The following is a 13,327-nucleotide window of genomic DNA, read 5'->3' as shown; positions in this document are numbered from 1 at the left end:
TAGTAATTACCATCTAATTATAAGCTGAATAGAGCCATTAATTACAGTCCCTAAGGTTATAGATAACCCTAAATTAAAAGCTTCAAGTGTATGTGTGATAAAAATAATAGCAACTGTATATTAGTAGCCTGTAGCTTTGGTGAAAATTAGATTTGGAAATTCTTTGTGTCCCCGAAAATAAAGAGATCTGGAGGAAGTTTCTTGTATCTCTTGGAAATTAGTGCAGGTTCCTAATACTGCTCAGAAAGATACTATGAAACTGACTGAGAATGAAAAAAAACCAACCCTCACTTTTTCAATTCAGGCTAAGATTTAGGGAATTTTGTTTGTTTTCTCTTAAACCAGGGACGCCCTTCTTGTAATTCAGTGGAACATCCGCGCTTTTATGGCTGTCAAGAACTGGCCTTGGATGAAGCTTTTCTTTAAGATCAAGCCACTCCTGAAGACTGCAGAAACTGAAAAGGAAATGGCCAATATGAAAGAAGAGTTCTTAAAACTGAAGGAGGCCCTGGAAAAATCTGAGGCCCGGAGAAAGGAACTTGAGGAAAAGCAAGTCTCTTTAGTTCAGGAAAAAAATGATTTGCTTCTCCAGCTCCAAGCTGTGAGTAGACACATAGATTTATATACTTATTAGACATTCTTTGATGCTCAGAGGTTTACAGACTAGAGTGTTAGTGGAATTAAAAAAAAAAATAAGCTGTTGATCTTGTCAGAGCCTTGCTAAAATTCAGAGTGGATAGAAGTTCTCACGTTTTAGCATATGACCAGGTGGGCTAACAATGCAAACCTTAACAGATTCTGTTCAAGGCAATGTTCATGGCAGTAACACATGCAAGTAGTCTCACATGTGACTAGTCATGCTCATCATTATCTCATCCTGCTCTCTTAACTACTTCTCTCCTGAAATCAAGAGTAGGAAATTTTCCTCACTCTGGTTTGTTGCTTTGTATCAGGCTCCCTGACCAATTCCAGGCTAGGGGACAAGTGAGGGAGAAAAAAGGCCAGGCAGTCATTTCTGTTCTCTTCCTTGTGCCACACCAGGAGCAAGACACTCTGGCAGATGCCGAGGAACGTTGTGACTTGTTGATTAAATCCAAGATTCAGCTGGAAGCCAAAGTCAAAGAACTGACAGAGAGGGTTGAGGATGAGGAGGAGATGAATTCCGAGTTGACTTCAAAGAAGAGAAAATTGGAAGATGAGTGCTCTGAGCTCAAGAAGGATATTGATGATCTTGAAATAACACTTGCAAAAGTAGAAAAAGAGAAACATGCCACTGAAAACAAGGTACATTCAGAACTTCCCCATGTATTCAAAAGAGGCTGGGCATGGATTACCTTTATGACAAGTACTATGGGTCTCCTGATGGTTTTACACTGTTTGTTACACAGGCCACACTGAAGGGTCAGTAGATACAGTAATTTCACCTCATGAGGTAAAAATTGTTACCTCTGAGCCTACATTTCCCTTTTTTTTGAAGTGAGTCTTACTGAACTTCAGCTAAAGAATTATACCTACTTGGGGCATTTTTAAGTAAAAAAATCTTCTGCTGTAACCATTAATTCCTCCAGCTCTCCTCCTTAAAGCCTGTAAATGTAAAAAGCTCATCTCCTACTTCTCCCAGAGAGAATCAGAAAATATTCTCTGAATCTTCTGAAAAGAATTTAATATGTTTGAAATAATGTTATATCCCCACCCCAAAAACTGGCAGACATTAACTCCTGTGATGGCAATTTGACTCAAAAAGCCATGAGGTGCTGGGAGGGGAGGGATCCCTTTCTTTCCCTTGTTTTCCTGCTTACAAGTTCAGAGCAGATGGTCATTTGAGATATATTATGATAATCCCTTCCTTCAAAGCCTTACAAATACTCCTTCCTTTCTCACACAGGTCAAAAATCTGACAGAAGAAATGGCAACACTTGATGAGAATATCAGCAAACTTACCAAAGAGAAAAAGTCTTTGCAGGAATCTCATCAGCAAGTTCTAGATGACCTACAAGCAGAAGAGGACAAGGTCAACACACTGAGCAAAGCTAAAGTGAAATTGGAACAGCAAGTGGATGATGTAAGCTGGCTCTTCCTTTATGTTTCACGAGGCTTGTTTGACCACCACTTACAGTGGACCTTTCATGAGACTGAAAGGTCGCAAAACTTTGAAATATATTCCTCTCCTTTTAGAAATGTACTCCTTGTACTGTCTGTAAAAGGTATAATTACAGGAACACCACAAAAATTGATCTCTGTTCAGCCTTTCAAACGATTGCAATAACAAGGGAAAATCCTCCCAACTTGCACTTGCAGTGTAACTGGCATGAAGTCAAAGAGAACTTTGCCACTAAGAGTACTGTAATGCTTGCACAAATGTAAAGATGGAGTAACCCTTTTGTTTTATTTCTTTGGCCCATATGCCCACTGGCTGCTAGAAAACAAACCCTGTAAACTAGGATGTTTGTGCTTAAGTGCTTCTGTTTCACAGCTCACTAGAACTCAGCACAGAAATGGGCACAGCCTACATCCGACTGTTGTAAACCATCTGTGTTCAATATATTTATTAAGTGACTTTGCTTCTTAAGCTCGAGGGATCACTGGAACAAGAGAAGAAAATAAGGATGGATCTAGAAAGGGCAAAACGCAAACTGGAAGGGGATTTGAAGCTGACCCAAGAGAGTGTCATGGACTTGGAGAATGATAAGCTGCAAATGGAAGAAAAGCTGAAAAAGTAAGTTGATTCTGTTGTGCCAAATAAAGCAGCACAGTTACAGTGCCACTTAAGAGCTTTCAGGTGTTATCCTGCTCCAATAGTGGCTGAAAGAAAATTCCATTATGAAAATGTGCAGCCAAGGAGGGATTTAGCCAACACAAAATTACTCTTGTGTACAAGACACCTGAAACATTAGAATTCATTAAACTTTCCTACAGTAAAAAAAGCAACCCAGAAACATACTAATGCTTTTCATTCCTTAGAGGAGAAGGCTGAAGAAATTTTCTAAAGTTGTTCATCCTAACTAGCTGTGGTAGTATTGTTAGGGGACCTGGCTCTGTTAAATATGTTTTTCCATTGAGCCTGAAAATAGCATTGTTTTTGTATGACAGAAGGAACAAGAAATATAATTGCACAAATGCATGCAGAGGCTTGACTGGAAACTGCTGCTCAGAGGAAAATGTGTTTTCATGCAAATTGCAATACATGAGAATTGTTTTCATTTTTAGACACATTAGAAGTTTTACTGAACAACTCTTTAAAAATTTCAAAATCCTAACTTGAAGCTTCAAGGCAAATTGTCACAGTAGGATTTTCCTTTCTGTTCCAGGAAAGAATTTGAAATGAGCCAGCTGAATTCCAAGATAGAAGATGAACAAGCTATAGTGATGCAGCTGCAGAAGAAGATCAAGGAGCTTCAGGTCAGCTTGCTTTTTTATTTTATATCTTAGGGCAGGTTTCTCTTTGTGCCTCACTGAAAGACCTTGCAGAAACTTTTCACAGCTAGCTGCAGCTCCTCTTTGAGACACAAAGTGGTACATCTCCACAGCTTCCCAGACAGATCCCTTTTTTCCCATCAGGATGGTTGCTCTACAGTGTTTCCTCCCAGTAGCAGGACAGATGACCACAGAATGGTAGTGGTTTCAGGCAAGGTAGAAAGGCTCTGGTGTTTTGTTTTAAGCAAATAATATTATTCCAAATCATAGAGGTGAAGGTAGTTGCTGGAAGGGAGCTCAGCAGTGATAAGCATGGATTTGAAATTTAGAGAAAAAGTTAAAACACACAGGAAGTTTTGAACAGAAATTAAAAGGCCAAGGGAATTCAGCACAGTCCAAACATAATGTCTGGACCCAAAAATAACAGCTTTTTTTGTTAATAAAGAATATTTGTATAACTTGGATGTAAAGTGCAGATTGCTGAGAATAATCTTTTAATAAAAAAAGACTGCTTCCAATAAATATTTGTTATCCAGGCAGTTCTACACACTGCTGTATTGAAACCCTGTCTTAACACTCCTGTCATGAAGGTCTTAAAATGAGAATTTGTTGCTGTTACTCCTACTTGCATGTAACTCCTCACATGTACTTCAGCTGAATGTCAAACACGTGAACATAAGGTCAATGCACTGGACCTATATGTCTTGGACTAGGACTTGCAGAGCAATCTACTGCAAGTAAGATGTGACTCATCATCATCACTGTAGCTCAGGATCTGATTTACTGGCACAAATGGGCAGGTCCTTTAACAGCTGAGCTTCTGCCAGTGAGGTAAAATGTGGGCTGGCAGAGGGTTTAACAGTTTGTAAGGTGCCTCATGGTCTTCTGATGGGAATCATCGTAAAACTGACCCAAAAGTGTCCACGTTCCTCTGGCAGGCTCGTATAGAAGAACTAGAAGAGGAGCTGGAAGCAGAAAGAGCTGCTCGAGCCAAGGTGGAGAAGCAGAGGTCAGATCTGGCCCGGGAGCTGGAGGAGCTGAGCGAGAGGCTGGAGGAGGCGGGGGGAGCCACGGCTGCCCAGCTGGAGATGAACAAGAAGCGCGAGGCTGAGTTCCTGAAGCTGCGGCGGGACCTGGAGGAGGCCACGCTGCACTACGAGGCCACGGCTGCCACGCTGAGGAAGAAGCACGCAGACAGCGTGGCTGAGATGGGCGAGCAGCTGGACAACCTGCAGAGGGTCAAGCAGAAACTGGAGAAGGAGAAAAGCGAGCTGAAGATGGAGGTGGATGATCTGTCGTCCAACATGGAGCAGATGGTCAAGGGAAAAGTAAGGGTCCTGAGGCTTCCCAAAGCCCCTAAAAGTCATGGGTAGCTCAGGCTGGTCTGAAGGTTTCCCAGGACACCTGGCATGGCTGAAGTGGTTTAGAGTTGTACCAACTGGTGGTACAACTCTTCTTCCCTAGGGATGGGACAGCAGTTAAGATGGTCTGTCTGAAACACACAGTGCATCCTCAGTCCCAGCCATATTGCTTATCCATGTATCTCAGGGCACAAAAGCATGTCAAGAAAATTAGGCTCCTCCAGGCTGGTGACAACTGGAGTGATGCCATCCAAGTCAGGATATCTCTCACCCTAAAAAGACTCCTTTCAGATCCTGCCCTTGGTTCACAGTTTTGATCCATGTTAGCAGGAGTGCAAAGCAAAGGCTTGCATGATCACGCTGTGTATTTTCACTTCCTACAGCTGAATTGTGGATTTTGTTTCCTGAGTAGAGAAGCTCAGTAGCTTTCAGAGCACTCGAAATAGATTTCTTTCAGTGCAAGTGAGGAAAAGAAATGTCAGTATTCTCAGAGTTAGAAAGCTGTCATCAAACCCAATTTATGATAAATGGCAATTAAAGCAGAATCAGTAGAGCAATTTTCATTGGAGGTGATTTTCCCATCTAGCAATTATGAGGCAGCTATGCCTGAACTTCATAAGGCACATTGACTGCTGCAGAAGTTTTTGCAGATTTTTTTTTACACTGGTGCTTATATTCAGAACACAGTTCAGGGAAAACAAGTGGGAAATATGGTCTGATGGGGAGTCCCACAGCCTGGGATCACAGACATGGGGTTGCTCTTCCCTATTCTACTACTGTGATATTTGTCTTTGCTATCTGTCATTCCTCTGAAAGACAAACACACAGAAAAAAGGATACATTTTGAAGGCTACAGCTTCCAAATGTTTGCCTGGAGGCTACAGCTTTCTTTGTCTTTTCTCCTGGTTCCCATTAGGCCAATGCAGAGAAGCTTTGTCGCACTTATGAAGACCATTTGAATGAGACAAAAACAAAACTGGAGGAAATGACTCGCCTCATGAACGACCTCACCACTCAGAAGACCAAACTCCAGAGTGAGAATGGTATGTGCATATTTGGCCCAGATAGACTGTTTCCCAGGAATTTATCAGGGGCACCTCTGCACTGCATCAGTGAGATGTGTTCTGCAATGGCATCTGCTCTGAAGGTGGTAGGGTTGGGACTGCTGAATGGAGCAGTAGCTTTGTGTCTTTTGACATTTCTATCTTCAATATTCTTATAACCTTGGTGGTGAAATCTTGCCTTGGACTGGCTTTTAAAACAAACCTATACCCACATTTATCAGCATACAGTGATACTGTCTCATGAGCCAAATTGGATATGCCAGCTTGGAACCCAGGATGTGCCAGGCTGCCTAGATACCTATTGTTTCAGGAACAAGGATATGTGCATATAAAAATGCTAGAGAGGAAAAAGGAGTTGGGCCTATGTGAATCCCATCTTCCTCAGCCTGACCTTGAGCATCGCATCCCAGAAGATGTTCACATATCCTCTAACTTCTTGCTACCTTTCTGGCCAGAGCAGAATTATTAAATCTCTGCATCCTCACCAGGCATCACTGTTCTGTGTACTTTCAAAGACATATTTTTCATTTCCTGTTCGTTGTAACTTCTCAGTCTCCTGTAATACTGGTTTTTGCCCTGCAGTGACACACTTCCTGTGCCCAATGAAGTTTTCCTTATGTGTTCATCTGTTCTGTATACTGGTCATTATGAGGTTCTCAGGGTGCTTTGCAGCCCTCTTAAAAGAGGTCTGTGGAAAAGCAATATAAAATAGTGAAAAAAAGTAAAACCAGCAATAACTGCCCAGGAAAGTAAGCATCTGTCTAGTCTGATCCACAAACTGAAGTAAAATTTATGAATCGAGCTATTAGCAGTACAAAAAACCCCGACTGACCAAACAAGAAAACTCAAGTCACTAAACCCACCCAAAAAAGAAAAAAAAGAAAATCTAAGAAAAACTATCCTAGTGAAGTATCTGATGGTTAAAACTTTGGAAGCAGCTTCACAACAGATCAATCACAATCACTGTGAGTTCTTTTCCTCAGTAGAATTGGACAGGTGGGACTATGATTTTTGACTGCAACTTTGTCATTTCAGCATCTTGTTTTGGGGTTTTTTTTTTTTTTTGGTTTTTGGTTTGTTTGGGGGATTTATTTTTTTTGTTTTGTTTTGTTTTGTTTGTTTGGTTTTTTTTGTTTTGGTTTTTCTGTTTGCTTGTTTTGTTTATTGGTCAAATCTTGTGGCAGGTGAGTTTATTAGACAACTTGAAGAGAAGGAGTCACTGATAAGTCAGCTGTCCCGGGGAAAAACATCCTTTACACAACAGATTGACGAACTTAAAAGACAGCTAGAAGAGGAAACCAAGGTAATGCTTTAACTGTGTCCCATTCCTTGAAATGGAACGGTGAAAAATGTTCATGTTCAATTGTAGCCTAGATAAAACCTGAAATGAGAGATAGGAGTGATAATGATTCCTACTAATTGTACTTATATAAGCCTCTGACTGAGGCAAGTCACAAGAGAAGAGTTTGGGAAAATCATTGGCATACATAAATGCTAATTAAAACTTACTCAGTAGGGTAGCCAAAATCTTAGATCTTACATCTTAAAAGTTTGAGTTGTTTCTCCAAAAGTGTTAAATTATCAGTCTTGATAGCTTCCTCCTCCTGTCACCAGTTAGGGATGACTTCAAACAATTTTCACCTCACTTGACCTGGACTGTCAAAGCCAGAGGCAAAAAGGAAAAAAGAACCTTACGCCTCTATTTGAATGTGTAGGGGCTGTTTTGGTTTTGCTGTAGGTAACCTTGCAATGCTGTGACACTTCTATCCCTGCAGTCCAAAAATGCCCTGGCTCATGCCCTGCAAGCGGCCAGGCACGACTGTGATCTCCTGCGGGAGCAGTATGAGGAGGAGCAGGAAGCCAAGGCAGAGCTGCAGCGGGCTCTCTCCAAGGGAAATGCAGAAGTGGCACAGTGGAGAACGAAGTATGAGACTGATGCCATTCAGAGAACTGAGGAGCTGGAAGATGCCAAGTGAGTTATGTGGGTTTCAGCGTGCCCTTGTCTGGCAGGACCGTGCTCACCGGGCCCCATTGTGTGCTAAAGAAATGGGGTTGGAAACTTTCCTAGTTGGAGAGTCCCTCTGACTCAATGCTGTAATTTGGGGCTGTCTTCTGTTCTTCATATTACTTGGGCAGGTCAATCTTTTTGCTGAGTGCTTGTCTCTGGAGTAGTGGCTGTGGATTCTGGGGTTTATTTGAGAACTAACAAATCAGATAGTCCTACTTAGTTACGTCACACTCTTACTTTGCCCCAGCCCAGTACTATGTTTCCTTGGTCTTGACTTCCCTTTCCCACTGGCAGATGATGGCTGCCCTGGGGAAGTAGGGAAGAAAATCATGTTGGCTCAAACACTGTACAGCTGCTCCCAGTTACCAGACTCAGGTTCCTGGGCAATGTCTCTGAACATCTCCAACTTCTGCCTCTGCATATCTCTGATCTGCAGGATCTTATCACACTTTCAGAGTATTTTCTTCAGATATTTTCTTTATCTATTATCTCCATGATCCTCTTTCTAGGCCATGCTTTCTTTCCAGCACTTCTTCTTGCCAGGACTCCCTGTTTTCCCAATCTAAATAGTCTATGAACAAAAGCCCAGGGCATGACCAGCCTCCTAACAGTGCTTGTCTCCTATCTCTTAATTGGAGGAAAATGACACTGTCATTTAGAGCAGGTCATATAAAAAATTTACAACCAGCCCATACTGGTTACAACTAGTAAGTAGCTAGCTGGTGCCTGAGAGTTCAGAAGTTCAATTTCAAATATTCACAGACACACAGAAAATGTTTTGCCACATGCCAGTATTCATAATTTAAGCTGTTTTTTCCCATCATAGCCCCTTCTCTCTGGGGGCTCAACTTCCCTCTCTGTTCCTCTTCCCTTTGCCCCATCCTCATCCTCACCCCCTCCCTGTTTTTCCTTTCAGAATTGAGTTACTGGGTTATTGTTTTGGTGTCAGTTTTTCTGGATAACACAGCAGCAGTGACACTAGGTCATTTCACTGTCTCTTCCCACCCCGTAGGAAGAAGCTCGCTGCTCGCCTGCAAGAAGCTGAGGAAGCAATTGAGGCAGCCAATGCCAAGTGCTCTTCTCTGGAAAAGACAAAGCACAGGCTGCAGAATGAGCTGGAAGACATGATGATTGACCTGGAGAAGGCCAACTCAGCAGCTGCCTCGCTGGACAAGAAGCAGCGTGGTTTTGACAAGATCATCAATGACTGGAAGCAGAAGTACGAGGAGTCACAGGCAGAGCTGGAGGCTTCCCAGAAGGAGGCCCGTGGCCTCAGCACTGAGCTCTTCAAGCTGAAGAATGCCTATGAGGAGACACTGGACCACCTGGAGACTTTGAAAAGGGAAAACAAGAACCTCCAAGGTAGGCTTCATTCAGGTGCTGCAGCCAGTGCAAAAGCCACATCACCAGATGGCTGGACGGGTGCAGGTACCCTGCAGCAGCTGTGGGGAAAGATGTTTATCTCATCCTGAGATGAGCTTTCTAATGTTATTTGGGACACTGATGCTGCCAGTGAATGTTTTGAACACAGAGACTGGTATGGCCACAGCAGAGGAGGGTTCCTTTTGCCCCCAGTCAGTGAAACTCACTGGCAGAGGAGGCAGACTCAAGGGAGGAACAAGAGAGATGATAGAGGTGCACTGTCTATTTATAAGCTTAAACAGCAGAGCATGGTGTTCCTAGCTTGCAGATCAGATAAAAACTAAATCACTATAGCCACTTCAAAAAGCATTCACAAGAAAAGCTATGCCTTCAAGTTGTTCAAGTTGCTGTAAGTGAAAGTAAGGCAGCGCCCTTGTACAGAAGAGCCCTTGAGGTAGCAGTTTGAGGCATGGGTCCTCTAATCACACTCCATGAATTGCTCCAAATGTTCCAAACTCTCTGTTTGCTAAATCCATCCATCCTCTTTTGTTTCAGAGGAGATTTCTGATCTGACCAATCAGATTAGTGAAGGCAACAAGAGCCTCCATGAAATAGAAAAAATCAAGAAGCAGGTTGAGCAAGAGAAGTCAGAAGTTCAGCTGGCTCTAGAAGAAGCAGAGGTAAGCAAAGAAAGCTCAAGGGAAAAGGAAGAGGGTGTCATTATCAGGATTTTCCATCCTTTTAATCTTCTCAGGAAAACAGGGAATGGGTTGATTTCTAGCATGCGCAACTTCTCTGCACCCAGCTCCTCCAGCCTTGCTAGTCACTGTCTTCAAGAGTGACTAGTGACTTTTAGAGATGTCAGCCCTATGATCATCAGTGGAGGCCTTTTGCAAGGAGGTGCCTTGTAGCCCTTGGGGTTTTGTTAGAATCATGGAATTATCAAGGATGGAAGAGACCTTTGAGATCATCCAGCCCAACCATCCACCCCACACTAACCCTGAAACCCCTAAACCACATTGCCCAGGACCAGATCCAGTTGTTCCTTGAATACCTCAAGGTATGGGGACTGCACCACCTTCTTGGACAGCCTATTCCAAGGCCTGAACAGTGAAATACAGTGACTTTTTTTTTTCCTTTAATATCTAATCTGCATCTCCCCTGTCTCAGCTTTATGCCATTTCCTCTAGTCCTCTCACTGTAGGCAGAAGAGACCGACTCCCACCTCACTACAACTTCCTTCCAGGGAATTGTAGAGAGTGATAAGGTCCCCCTGAATCTTCTCTTGTGATAAACAAACCCAACTCCCTCAGCTGTTCCACATAAGACACATTTTCTAGACCCTTCACTAGGCTTGTTGCCCTCCTCTGGTTGGTTGGTTTGGTATTTGTTTTTCATTTTCAGGAAGCTCAGAAATATTCCGCCCACAGTCTCAAATTCAGTCCTTGCTCACTTTGATGTAGAACATTTCAGTCTTTCAGAAAACAGAAATGCTGAAAATTGTGGTCTTACCCTCTTTTATCAGATATTTTAGCCATCTAGTTTCCAACAGCAAAGTCACCATTTCCTGTTTATGAGAATGAGAAAACAAGCCTCCTGATTACTTTCTCTTTTATAAGGTCTCAGATATTGTGTTGGATACTGCAGCCTGCTTTAGAAAATGCAGTAGTCTCGGAAGACAAATGAAAACAGTCCTGTAGGAATTTGGTAGACATTTTTGGCCTCACTGCTTTAATTTCTACAGTGCCAAGTAGGCACATACCCAAGAGGCTTGCCTCATCTCAATTTCCAGAAACAAACCAATACAGAACAATCCAACTGGAAATCCTTGTTATTCATTTAAAGGGCTCAGCAGAGAGATTTTTTTGGAAGTGAGGTGCATTACAAAGCTAAGGGTGTACATGGTGCTGGCAGAAGCATCTCAGCATATAGCAAAGGATTTTTAGTGAAGGCTGCATTTCTTTTGAATTGCATCTAAATAATATCTGCTAAACCAAAGGTCACCCAGTGAAAGGAATCTGTTAATAACATCAGTGCTGTGCAACTTCTTTTGTCTGTTATAGAACGTTTTATACATTGCAGGGATTTCACTGCCAGACAAATAGGTATCATAATTAGAGCAGAGCAAAGAGCATGTCTTCCTTCCACAGCTCTGAGATGTGGAGAATGAGTATGTACTCTGTCAAAAAACTTCCCTTGCTAGGAAGAACACATTAGTTCTTGAGGGATCTAAGGGGCACAATTAATTTTCCTGGACTGTGTGGAATGGCTTTCTAAAACTCAGTGGTATTAGGAACTAACAAAAGTAAAGTGGTGATATACGTTATTCTCAATGCAAAAGAAATGGGTTAATGCAGATTTTGTCCCTTTCTTGTGAATTTGGGCCTCTGGCAGCCACTGCTGATGACAAAGAATTTCCACGTGCTGTTCCCATTAATATGTTGTGGCTCCTGGTCATGACGTGTGTATTTAACTGACCTGCTACATGTTGGCTGGAGATCAGCAGGGATTTTGTACAGCTTTGTTTTCACAATCCTCATTCTGTTTCCTCATTCTCTCGAGGGAAGCATAGCTAAGCTTGTGCAATTCCATCCTTCAGAGAGCACCTCCCAAAATACGATGTTCAGTTCTGTGCTTTTGTTCCTGCTCAGTGAGAGCAGCAGGGAGACAGAATGACACTGAGATGGTTTATGCAAGACCTGAAACTCAGAGGCCTTGTTATTTCTTTATGGGCTGTTGTCTGCTTAGTTCTTCACTCCTATGCATGAGAGAAATGTGGGAATAAAGACATAGGAACAAATCACCCGTTTCACAGACTTGTCTTCATGTTAATTGGAAAGAACAGACAGCGAGTTTCTGCATTTTGTCAAACAGAACTGATGGCTGTTATCTCTTTCCTTGAAGTGATCTTGCCCAATAAGATTATGAGATTATGTAATTGTGAAGTTTCTAAGACTTTGTGATTTGGAGAGATTTTTGTGAGTGGGAGGGGATGGATGTGTGGACCCCTTCACTCTCCCAACAACAATCTTGTTTTAGCTTATTCCTGTCCCTTTACAAGCCTGTGAATTTCCAGAGGGTGTCTGTACAGAGGTGTGGAGCAGGGAACATCTGTTGATGTCAAAACTATGCAGACAGGGCTGAAGGTGTGGGTGTGTTGTTTGGGTGTTTTTTATGAGCTGAGGACTGCTTGAAAATTTGTTCTCTGAGGAGCTTGCTGCTCGGTTTTCCAGCTGTCAGGTTGCATTAGAAGGCAAATTAACGTGCTGTTTTGCCATGTAAGCTACTTGTGTCCTTGCCTAGAGAGAGAGACAGGAGGAAACAGGAAGAAAAGTGTGAAGGGATCATGTTTGTGCAGCTGTTTGTAGTATAGGGGGGAAAAATCAATTCCTGGTTTGCAAGATCTTGGTGTTTTCTATTCCAGGGAGCTTTGGAGCATGAAGAAAGTAAGACCCTTCGTTTTCAGCTTGAACTTTCTCAGGTTAAAGCAGAGTTTGAAAGAAAACTGACAGAAAAGGAGGAAGAAATGGACAATATAAGGTACTGTGCAGGAAGCAGCATGTTTCTTAAGGGAAAAGCCTGAAAATACTGGAACTATTCTCAAGACCCAAGCCAATTAAATGCACAGCAGGTAGCTATGCCACGTACTGTCTGAACCAGAAACAAGACAGCTCTATTGGCCAAAGGGTAGCCCTGCCACATTTCCCTTGCTCAGTTCAAATATTCCTGTCAGATCAGTCTCTGACAGTGTACAATTAAAGCTGTCATCCATAACCCACTGCAGCTGTAAAAGAACTGGCTGGCATAATCAATTCACAGCAGACCAGGGCCACTAACTCTCTATGTTGACAGTATGGAGGCAAGTAGGTCTAGAGAGCTGCCATCTCCTAATCCTGTGTGGGACGGCTGCCTCCCAAGGGGACCCCCAGGCCAAATCAGCAGTACTTGCCTCAGTGGTGCTCAAATCTATGTTATCTGAAGGCATTTAGTTAATTTATGCAATTACAGTTACACTGAGTGTGGGAGGATGTGAGGAGCTTGCTGTTATATGTACATCATTGGGTGAGCAGTGAGAACTGCAGACATGCAGAAAGTGTGAATGGAACAGGAGAGGAACT

At 42.6% G+C, this 13,327-nt stretch overlaps 1 protein-coding gene across 2 annotated transcripts in view; it reads left to right on the top strand.

Moving 5' to 3' along the window:
- The window catches only part of MYH15 (myosin heavy chain 15), a gene marked incomplete at its 5' end in the record, with an annotated part of 44,673 nt that overhangs the window by 22,452 nt on the left and 8,894 nt on the right, over window positions 1–13,327 (top strand). For both annotated transcript variants that reach the window (XM_083882640.1, XM_083882641.1), the window contains 12 exons: window positions 346–601; window positions 1,042–1,284; window positions 1,886–2,062; window positions 2,571–2,716; window positions 3,309–3,399; window positions 4,353–4,742; window positions 5,692–5,818; window positions 7,024–7,142; window positions 7,615–7,811; window positions 8,860–9,209; window positions 9,765–9,889; window positions 12,634–12,749. In XM_083882640.1, coding sequence (XP_083738766.1) covers window positions 346–601; window positions 1,042–1,284; window positions 1,886–2,062; window positions 2,571–2,716; window positions 3,309–3,399; window positions 4,353–4,742; window positions 5,692–5,818; window positions 7,024–7,142; window positions 7,615–7,811; window positions 8,860–9,209; window positions 9,765–9,889; window positions 12,634–12,749 — 2,337 coding nt within the window. The remainder of the gene's footprint in view (window positions 1–345; window positions 602–1,041; window positions 1,285–1,885; window positions 2,063–2,570; window positions 2,717–3,308; window positions 3,400–4,352; window positions 4,743–5,691; window positions 5,819–7,023; window positions 7,143–7,614; window positions 7,812–8,859; window positions 9,210–9,764; window positions 9,890–12,633; window positions 12,750–13,327) is intronic.

This window comes from Zosterops lateralis, assembly GCF_965231275.1.
Source record: "Zosterops lateralis genome assembly, chromosome: 2".
Classification (NCBI taxonomy): domain Eukaryota; kingdom Metazoa; phylum Chordata; class Aves; order Passeriformes; family Zosteropidae; genus Zosterops; species Zosterops lateralis.
This window is presented reverse-complemented; position numbering and strand designations above follow the sequence as displayed.